Below are 10,867 nucleotides of genomic sequence, written 5' to 3' on the forward strand. Positions count from 1 at the left end.
AATTTTTTTTACATAAAATATTTCTGAAACTAGACAAAAACAAATGAAAAATAAAAAAGAGTACATACAGAATTATACAGAACTAATTAATGTAATTTTTTAAATAAAAACGAGATACAAAAAAAAAATTTTCATTTCAAATTTCTATAAGTACATTTTTTATACTTCTATATAAAATTATTAAAAAAAAAAATAATTCATCTTCTGTTTTAAAATTCACAATTAATTATTATTAATTCGAAATTTCTCAAATATAAAAAATAAAAACAATTTTTGAAATTCTATATTTAATTAAATATGAATACAGTTAAACACGAAAAATAAGACGAAAATTCACATAAATATAAAAAATGAAACATAAAATAATTTAAATAAATATATATAATAGCTTTTCTTTTTCGTATATACCTACACAAATACACATATATACTTATATGTTTATACTAATACACATTGAAACATCAGAAAGAAATATATTAATTAAATAATAAAATTACCTATATGAATAATTATATACGCACATATTTATTATAATTTTTTTGCTACATATATAAAATAAGAAAATAAAACAAAAAAAAAAAAATTAAAATAAATAATTTTAATTAATTTTAATATTTTAATTAATAAATAAATTTTATGTTATATACTTAAAAGATTATGTTAAATAAAAAAAATATATATATGTACATATATTTGAAATATATATATGTATATATGTGCATATAAATATTATTATAAAATCAATATAAATTTATTATATATTATATAAATATAATTTTAATTTATTTTTAAACGTTCTACCTATTGTGCTAATCCTTGTAAAATCGATTTTATAAAGAAAAAGTACGAAAAAAAAAAAATAATATATTATAATTTGCAATATTTGTGAAAATAATTAATTTATTACTATAAATATAGGTAATATTAATTAATAATAGATATAATTGAGTTTTATTTTACTATAATTCATTTTAAGAAAGAAGGTAACACTAATTTCTCGTAGTAAACATATTATTTACATAATCCTTTAATTTGCGGGTTTTGTCTACTAATAAATATTTATATATATATATATATATGTATATATATATATACTCGCAATCTACTCGTAAAATAAATTTAATATTTATTGGAAATTCTACTATCCTCAGCAGAATTTCTACTATCCACTATTGAAGCAGAATAATAGATTTTATAAAATTAAATTCTAAAATATTATTATATTATCAACAAATTTTTTCATACTAAAGATTATGAGGTTATTAGGATTTTAACATTTTAAATATAAAATAGTTGATTATATAAACCAAGCGCAAATTATTTTATACACATGCAAATTAGTGACTGTCTTCGTCAATAAGATTCAAAATTATTGAAATATATTGAGTGTGATCGTATATGTATCTCGTTATTTTACTTGCCCAGCAAAAAGAAGCGGAATGAAAGTCATGTATATATGTTTGTATGATGTAATTTTCCGGTGAGGACAATTATTTCGTTTTCTCTAAAACGTATTCAAAATTTAATCTTTATTTATTCACTTTCTTTTTGAAGATTTAGTCAATAATTTGTAAAAAAATGCAAAAGCCAATTTAAAAAATGAGTAATCTAATTGGAAAAATGAAATATCCATCAGAAAAAAAGTATAATTCTAATTTGAAAGTGGAAAGAGAAAGAAATGGAAAAGCGAGGGTGTATACTTACTATAAATCTACTTTCTTGTATTCCTACTGAAAGTATTAACCTTAAAGAAAACTCAGTTTTATTTGATTCTAAGTAAAATTGTTTGAAATTTATTGCATATTTATAAGATAATTTAAATTTTTAAAAATTTTTATTTTATAAATAAGAAGAAAAAAAAATATATTTTTGTTTTATTTTTGAGATTTCATGATTTTGCATTTTTTTTTTTTACATTTTCATATTTTTTTCTTTATAAACATCAAACAAATTAACAAACATAATTTCAGTGCTGAAACATTTTACAAAAAAAAAATATTTTTTTCTTTTTTTTTTATTACATTTATAGTGTTTATTTTGATTCTCGTTTATAACTTAATATCAAATTATGTTTTTTAATATTCCATTCTTTTATTGTGTTATTAAAAATTTTCAAAATTATAAAAAGAATTTATTAGTTACATTAAAATATTTATCTGTATGTAATTGGCTGATTTTTTTTGCACTTGCATACATTTATATACATTTTAAAATTGATTAGGCACAGTTTAGTACTAAAAGAATTTTTTATAGATATTCATAATAATTATTATTCATTTTTAGGTACTCTGAAATTGGTTGGATGAAATTTAATTGAATATTTTCAGAGCATTATAAGTAAACTTAAAAGCGTAAAACTATAGAGAAGAAAACTATCATTGCGTAATTTTAAAGAAGACATTTTTGAATTTTAAAAACAAACAGATTCTTAAATTGAAAGCGATTACAGTATTATGGAGCCTTGTTCATTTATAGTTAATCCCCGCGTAGTTATTTTATTGATTTTTAAAATCTTAGAACAAATACTTATGTATATATGTATTAGTGAATTTGCAAATGTTTTAAAAAAGACCATAAGTTGATCCTTTAAAATTTTTTTTTTTCAACTTATTTTACAATTCGTTTTAGCACTAAACATTTATGTTTAATCATCACAATATACATAAATAGATACAAATTTAATTAAAAATTTTTAAAATAATTATTTTTGACACAATATGAAATTTTACATTGAATTTTGAAAATTTGTGTTCTATTTTTTGTGAAAATCCTATGATTTTAATTTACATAGTATCGCATTTTTAAACTACTGTATTATTTGAATCATCTATATTGGTTTCACCATAACCATCTGCTTCTCCTTCCTTTACATCACAACATTGATTTTCTATACCATTTTCTTCATTTTCTTTATTTAATTCATTTTGTATTGACATTAATAGTTCTGAAGAAATCGAATTACGCCCAACATTACAACCAGATAAAATATTTTCCGATTCAAAATCTTTATTAAAGCCATTTTGCATATCATTTTCTTTATCTCGTATTTCTTTTGATCTATCTCTATCCCTATCCCTATCACGATCTTTTCTTTTTCTTCTCCTTGATGCTTTCGTTATAACAATCTTTGCTGGTGGATTACCATCACATTTATTACCTATTATTACTTCAGCTTTATAATTTTGTGCTGCTTCTTCTTTTTCACGTGCCGCATTTTTACGCATTAAACTTCTTGCACGTTTTTTTAATATTGCTTGGGCATTTGGGTAATATGTTATCACTTCATTCAAATCACTTTTCGAAAGTACAAACAAATTTGAAAAACCTTTTGATTTAACATCAGCTGTACGCCGATTTCCTTCAGCACCATTCATTGCTAATAAACTAATTTCACCAAATACAGAACCTTCTGATAATGTAGCTAAAACAAGTTTATTATCAGATCCGCCCATAACTTGAACTTGGCCTAATTTAACAATATACATTTCTTTGCCGACTTCACCTTTACGGCAAACATAATCACCTGGCAAAAATGTTACAGCCCTCAATTTAAGAACGAGATCTCGTAATAAAGCTTGTTCGCAATCAGCAAATAATTGAACTTTTGATAAGGTTTGAATGTGTACAGAAATTGCGATATCTGTTTTTAAATTATTTGGTAATGCATCTGTAATATGACTTTCATCTAAAATAAAGCATAAAAAAGAAAAGTATTTATTTCCGATTTAGAAAAATTTTACATTTTACAATTTATATAAAAAGAAATAAAAAATTTTATCATTCACCTAATGTTCGTTGTTGGTCCCATGTAAATTTAAACCACATTTTAACTCTTCTTTGCATTTCACTTGGTAAATTTAAATTTCTCATATAAGCCAAAGTTTCATCTTCTAATTGACGATATTCATTTTTAGTTCGAGTTGCTGTACTAATGATATCACGAATTTGACCAATCAATAAGGCAAATACAAAAACTCCCATTAACCAAGCGGCTGTCATAAACATATATTCTCCTTCAGTACTTGGTTTTGGATTTTTTCCTAAAATATTTAATAATTTAATTTATAATAATCTACTATAATGCACATATTTTAAATTTGTTTTACCAATAGAAGTAGCAGTTTTCGTAGCAAAAGCAAAACATCTAACGTACGGATGTCCTTTTCCACTAAATACCCATCTGTTTGAGCCGAGGCCTTAATAAACAAATAATTGTTTTAAAAAAGTTCAAAAAATATTTATCAAATTTATGTAAGTTCGCACCTTGATATTTACTATAAAGATAATAACAACATGCAGTTAAATGTATCATGTAAAGCATGTATGTTAAAGTTTTCGATATTCTAACCTAAAATTAAAGATTTTTGAATTAAAGTTAAGCACAAAATAAATACAATTCGGATTTTAAAATACAATATGTGGTGAAGACGTTAGTCTATCTAAAAGTTTGAAAAATTCCCAAAAGCTTTGAATTTTTAATAATCTTGGAAATCTAAAATATACAGCTTCGGTTCCATATTTAAAATACATTAAATCCAATGGTGTTAATGATAATAAATCAAGCTATAAATTTTGTTAAAAAAAATTATTTCAAATAATATAATTAATTAATATGTATTATGTATTTTAATAATATATACCTTAAATTGTAATTTTCTCATATAATTCTTTCTAGTCGAATCTTTATTTTTAACCCAAAATCCCTCAAATAAATACATAACACGATGTTTAACAAATAAAACATCAATTAAATAAATTGAATCAGCACAAAAATCTGCTATTAACCAACTACTTGTATTCTCTTCTGTTTGTGTTGGAAATGCTGATCGTAATGGTATTACCCAAGCATTATATAAAAATGTTACTGATACTATACATAACCATGATATATAAAATTTCCCTTGTGGATCTAAGACACCTGAAAATAAATGACGAAATTTACATAATTTTGTGCATGATTTAGATGCTTCATTTTGTAATGATGCATCATCTGCTTCAAATAATTTTGCATTCGAATTATCTTTTGATATATTTTGATTATTTTCATTTGGTTTATTATCATCATTATCATCATCTTTATCATCTTTATTATTATTATCAAAATGATTTGATATTTGTGATGTTGTGCTAATTTTTCTTGGTGAATTTTCATTACTACTTGTTGCTATTGGTAAATTTATTGAAATTTTTGCATTATTTGTACGTTGTGAAAAACGTCTTACTAATTTTTGGACACGTTCTTGTATAAATTGTTGTTCTTTTGGATCAAAACTAAAATTAAAATTAAAAAAAAAACCTTTATAAGTATTTAATATTTATGTACATTTAAAAATCAATTAATTAATAATTTAAACTTTATAATTTAGTCTTTACTAATTAATAAATTATTTCTCCAAATGTGTACTTACTTTGAAGCTTCATTTTCTGTATTCTGATCGTTTTTTGTATTTTGTTCCTCTTTAATATTTTTTTCACTTAATTCTTCAGTATTTTTTTCGACAATTTTTTTAATTCTACGTGGCGGTGGTGGAGGAGGTGTTGTTAATTTATTTATTTTCGACGATGATATTGTATGAATATTTGAATTATTTAAAAGTTTACTTTTTCTCTCAATATCTAAATGTTCTGCCAGATCTGTACGTCCAACTAAATGGTTACACTCGATTGTTTGTATCATTTTGATCGTTGTTATATTAATTGAAAAAATTTCTTTTCAAAACTTCTTGTTTTTTAAGTTGAAGGGCCGGTCACTCTTTTATTTATTTATCTTTATTTTTTAAAATCATTTTAAATTTTTCTCTTATATAGTTATTATTTATTTTACCATTTGGAACTTTTAGTATAAATTTAAACTATAAATATTCAGTAAGAAATTAAAAAAAAAAATAAATTTTTTTTATAAATCATAGTAATTTTAATAACCGTACTACTGTTATGAGACGGTATTTTATGTGAACTCAATTTGTATAATGATATACATATGTATATACTTTCGAAAAATTTATTAGTTTTTAATTTTTAAACATTATTAGAGTTGAAAAATTATAATTTTTTTTCAATTTTAATTTAATATTTCATTTTAATATTAATTCTAAATTAAAAAAATTTTGATTGAATTAAACTTATTACGTCAATAATTATAAAAAAACTGATATATAAAAACAATTTTATTTAATTAAAAATATCATTTGAAGTTCAAATTAAACTCTGAATGCAATCTCTCAATAAACAAAAAAAAAAACAAGAACAAAAATAGTACAAAAAAAATTCAAGTATTTTCAATAACTTGCGTGCCTTGCATACTAAATATTAATAAATAAAACTGTGCGAAAAAAATACTAAATGTACCGCATATTAAAGTTTATTTCTATATTAACTATATTTGTTTGTCTCTACGTATTAATGTCCATTCTGAACATATTAAGTATACATATAAGTGTAAAAGAAAAGTAAAAAGGTAAAGCAATCAATTCACGTGAATTTTTTTTTCTATATAAAATTTAACTGGCTTTATTATTATGTTTTTTAATAAATTATAATTGAATATTGTCCAAATCGTTTTAATTAGAAGCAATAAATATAATTTATACAATATTGGAAAAATTTCTTATATACAAAAATATTAAATACATACGTAATACGTGCACAAATATTCAATAGTTCCAAATATTTTGAAATTTATTGCTTAAACTTTTTTTTTGGCTCTAGTAAATTCTTAAATTTTTAATATGTATTATAAATATTGCAAGATATACTAATACGTGTAAGTATATGAAATAAAAGTATAAAAACATAAAATATTTACAGATACTCATACAATGTACTCGTATATATGGAATAAATTATAAATACTCGTATATTATACATTTTTATTTTGTGTTGCCTATACTTATGCAAATATTTATGAACAACTAATATTCAATAATACAATAAGATAATAAAATACAATTATTATATATGTACAAATCGATTAACTCAATTAGATACTTTTTATATTTTATTGTTTTTACAATATAATAGAGTCCTTATAGGTGCTTCATAATTTTATTTTTAGATTCTATCATTATATTGTAATATATACATATATATCATTATATTGTAATATATACATATATATATATATGTATATACATTCTATAACAAATTGATTTATACAGTAGTACACAGGAACAATATATTAAAAAAAAAAATATTTAAAAAAAATTCAATTAAATTTTACCATTAAAGCTGTAATAAATTTAATTACTATATAAAATAACCATTTTTTAAAACTTTTAAGGTATATAAATTTATTTAAGGTATATAAATAAAATTATTTTATTATATTTATGTATATATATATATAGGAATAAAAAGGAAACTTGATTTTGGCACTTTTATACACGAGTAATTTCAATTTATAATTTTCACTTTCAAATATTTATATTTTTTTATTAGGTTTTTGTTTTGTATATAATTATTAGGAAAAATTAAATTTTTTATCATTATAATCTTATATTAAATATTTAATATTAAAATCTTTGTTTTCATTTTATAATAATAATTTGCAATATTAGTTTTTCCGTTTTTTCTTTCTTTATTGCAAAAACAAAAAAAAAAAAACAAAAAATTTTTTGAAATTTCACTGTCAAGAAGGATGTTTGATATAAGTACATGCGCAATTCAGTAAACCGAAAGTCATAATAAAAAAGATGAAGGTATTTTACTCGTATGTTACCTGATTACCGTATTTTTATAAACATTTATTTTTCTCTACCTTGAAATTAAAGTCTAAGAATTATGATCTAATTAGCTTAAAATATTTTATTTATTTTGTATTATTTTCTTTAAAATTAAATTAAGCGTAAATGTAAAAACAAAAATTTTATATTTTATATAATTTTTTAAATTACATTTTTTCAGTTGAAATGCAATTAAAAACAAAATACTTAAATTGCAGGTTTCATTTTAAAATTTAAAGTTAAAAACTTTCAATCGCCAGGATTTCTCAATTTTCAATTTCATTTGAAATGTTAAAATGAAAATTAATAGTAAAATTATTTAAATTATAAGCTTTCATATTATAACATTATTATGATCTACATTTTGAAATTCAAAATTTATAAATTCTATTTTTTGAAAAATCCTTACTATTTCGTAATGTCACACATTTAATAAAATATTTACAATTTTGAAATCAAAACAATTACCTTACAAAACAAATGCAATATGATTTTAAATAAAACATTGGTTTAATGCTGAAAAATATGTTATTATTTCTCTTTTATTTATTTAATGATTTCAAAAATAAATTTTATCTATAATGAATTCATATGGTTACATAATTGACTTCCGGTGAAATACACTTTAAATTTTATTATATGTATATATATATATATATATTTATTTTATATATGATTCAAATTTATTTATTTCAAACTCGAATCGGAAGTGAAAGCTTTTTGATTAATGGGTCCTTTGGTGCCACTGGAACTATTATTGTTGTTATTATTATTGTTACTACTACTGAGAACATATTTTAATTTTTTCTCTGAAGGTTTAAGTATCTGTTATAAATGGAAAACATTATTAGATAAAATTTATTAAATAGAAAACATAAATTAGATATTAAAACCAAAAAATAAAATTATTCTTTACTTGAAAAGAGCACATTAAACTTTCATCTACAGTCATCATACCACCTGAAATATTTTTTTATATATTAAAAAATTTTTATAATAACTCCATTTTAAAACAGTGCAATTTTTTTTTTTTTGATGAAAATTACCAGCATTATCAAATTCACCACAATAATTTGGAGCAGAAAATAAAGTAACAAGTTGACGATTCGCAAAAAATTCATAACCATCTTCAACCACCTTAAAAATGTTTTATAAATTATAAAAGAAACTTTCAATATTCTTAAATACCTGGTGAGCTCTACAAATTAAATCTAAATCATGTTTAGATAAAAATTTCTGAACAACGTCTGCGCCAAATGTAAAACTGACGCCACGATCATTTTCTTTCCAACCTTGACTATCTTTTTCTGGATCACTCCATAATAAATCACATAAAAATCCAGCATCTGGTATATCAATTGGACGTGGTATACTTTTTATTTGATCAAAATTATCCAATTCTGGTGATAAACCACCATGACAGCAAAATATTTTATCATCTATTAGTGCCGCTACCGGTAAACAATTAAAACAATCTGTAAAAGTTTTCCATAATTTAATATTATATCTCCGTTTGCATTCATCATAGAAACCTTAAATAATTTAATAAAAAATTATCTTAATTAATTTAACATTTATGAATATATTATAAAAGAGAATTTACCATAAATTCTATTGATGCTAGCACATTCATGATTTCCACGTAATAAAAAAAAATTTTCTGGATATTTTATTTTATATGCCAATAATAAACATACTGTTTCTAATGATTGTTTACCTCGATCAACATAATCACCAAGAAATAAATAATTTGAAGTAGGTGGAAAACCTCCATGTTCAAATAATCGCAAAAGATCTGTAAATTGTCCATGTATATCACCGCATATTATAAGAGGTGCTTCCAATTCCAAAAGAATTGGTTGTTGTAAAAAAATTTCTCTTGCTTTCAAACATAAACATCGTAGTTCATTTTCATTCATAACAACTGGTTTATTAGTACGACATCCTCGAACTTTTCGTTTAAATTTGAATTTATTTTTATTAATTTTTTTAAAAAACTTTTTTTAATTTTATCTAAAACTAGCATCATACGATATTTAATATTAAGAAGAATACTCTGGCATTTGCTACCAAAATTCGAACTACTTATCTACTCCTCTATAGAAAATATAAAATTTAAAAAAAAGAATACCAAATTCTGAAACAAAATAATCCCTTAATCTTTTTTTCTTGCATTCTTCCTTAGGATACCTTATAAGCTGTATAGTATCACCATTCTGATGAATAACATCTTCTGTTGAAGACGCCTTTGGCAACTCAACTTCTTTTAAACGTTTAAAATCTTCAAGGGAAAAAATATATATGTAATTAAAAATTCGAAAAGTATCAATATTTAAAATTTTTAAAATTAAAATAAAAATTGACAAATTTTTTTCTCGTAACAGATCGAAAAAAGTTTTTATTGATTAAGAAAAACAAATATGTATTGTACAAATTAAATATTGGGTATCTTATAATTAAAATTTGATTTTATCTTGTTATTCATGCAATATTTTTTTAAAATAGAAATGTTATCAGTATTTAATAACAAAATGGAAAAGATTAAATTTATTTAAATCTGAACACATTACTTGATTTCTTGTAATAACAATAGCCTCAATTAAACAAAGTCGGTTAATTGTATTAAAAATGGATAATAACTACTTTGTAAGATTATAATGAAAAATAATATTTAATTACATGAGCATTGAATTTTATTTTGAATACAAAATTTCTTGCACTTGACAATCACTTTCCCTTTGTTTTTATATTTTACTGCTATTCCCTTTTTTACTTTTATTCGTTTTATAATCGATTTATTTACGTTTAAAAATTGGAGGGATTAAAATTTAAGACCTTGCGTAGAATTTTTTTCTTGTATTTTATTATTTTTTTTTTATATTTTTACTATTAGGATTAATAATATAAACTTCATTTTAAAACAAAAATTTACTAGCAAATTTAAAAATCTTAATTAATTAACCATATAAAAAATACGTACTTTCAAGTAACCTCGATATTAAATTATCAATATTTAATTCTGACTCAGCCATAGGCGAATCAATTTTTCTTTTTGTTTCTGTTTCTTTAGAATTTCAAAATTGCTTTGAAAATTATTTTAAAATGAAAAAATTTTCAAGAACTTGCCTCAACTTATATGGAATCAC

The 10,867-nt window shown here is 21.6% G+C and overlaps 2 protein-coding genes across 2 annotated transcripts; both read right to left on the bottom strand.

The window, feature by feature from the left end:
• Window positions 1-1,943: 1,943 nt before the first annotated feature.
• Window positions 1,944-7,304, bottom strand: LOC129611317 (cyclic nucleotide-gated channel rod photoreceptor subunit alpha-like). Its single transcript, XM_055524398.1, has 8 exons — window positions 7,220-7,304; window positions 5,409-5,852; window positions 4,641-5,271; window positions 4,414-4,563; window positions 4,264-4,348; window positions 4,107-4,196; window positions 3,786-4,040; window positions 1,944-3,685 (listed from the first exon to the last, which is right to left on the bottom strand). The coding sequence occupies exons 2-8, from the start codon at window positions 5,675-5,677 to the stop codon at window positions 2,802-2,804; spliced, it is 2,364 nt and encodes a 787-aa protein (XP_055380373.1). The 5' UTR covers window positions 5,678-5,852; window positions 7,220-7,304; the 3' UTR covers window positions 1,944-2,801.
• A 926-nt stretch (window positions 7,305-8,230) lies between these two features.
• On the bottom strand, window positions 8,231-10,867 carry LOC129611286 (serine/threonine-protein phosphatase alpha-2 isoform-like). The gene is made up of 7 exons (XM_055524352.1): window positions 10,702-10,867; window positions 9,853-10,002; window positions 9,325-9,672; window positions 8,910-9,253; window positions 8,768-8,858; window positions 8,638-8,681; window positions 8,231-8,546 (listed from the first exon to the last, which is right to left on the bottom strand). The coding sequence occupies exons 1-7, from the start codon at window positions 10,751-10,753 to the stop codon at window positions 8,409-8,411; spliced, it is 1,167 nt and encodes a 388-aa protein (XP_055380327.1). The 5' UTR covers window positions 10,754-10,867; the 3' UTR covers window positions 8,231-8,408.

Source organism: Condylostylus longicornis, unplaced genomic scaffold (genome assembly GCF_029603195.1).
Source record: "Condylostylus longicornis isolate FDR11 unplaced genomic scaffold, ASM2960319v2 ptg000049l, whole genome shotgun sequence".
NCBI lineage: Eukaryota > Metazoa > Arthropoda > Insecta > Diptera > Dolichopodidae > Condylostylus > Condylostylus longicornis.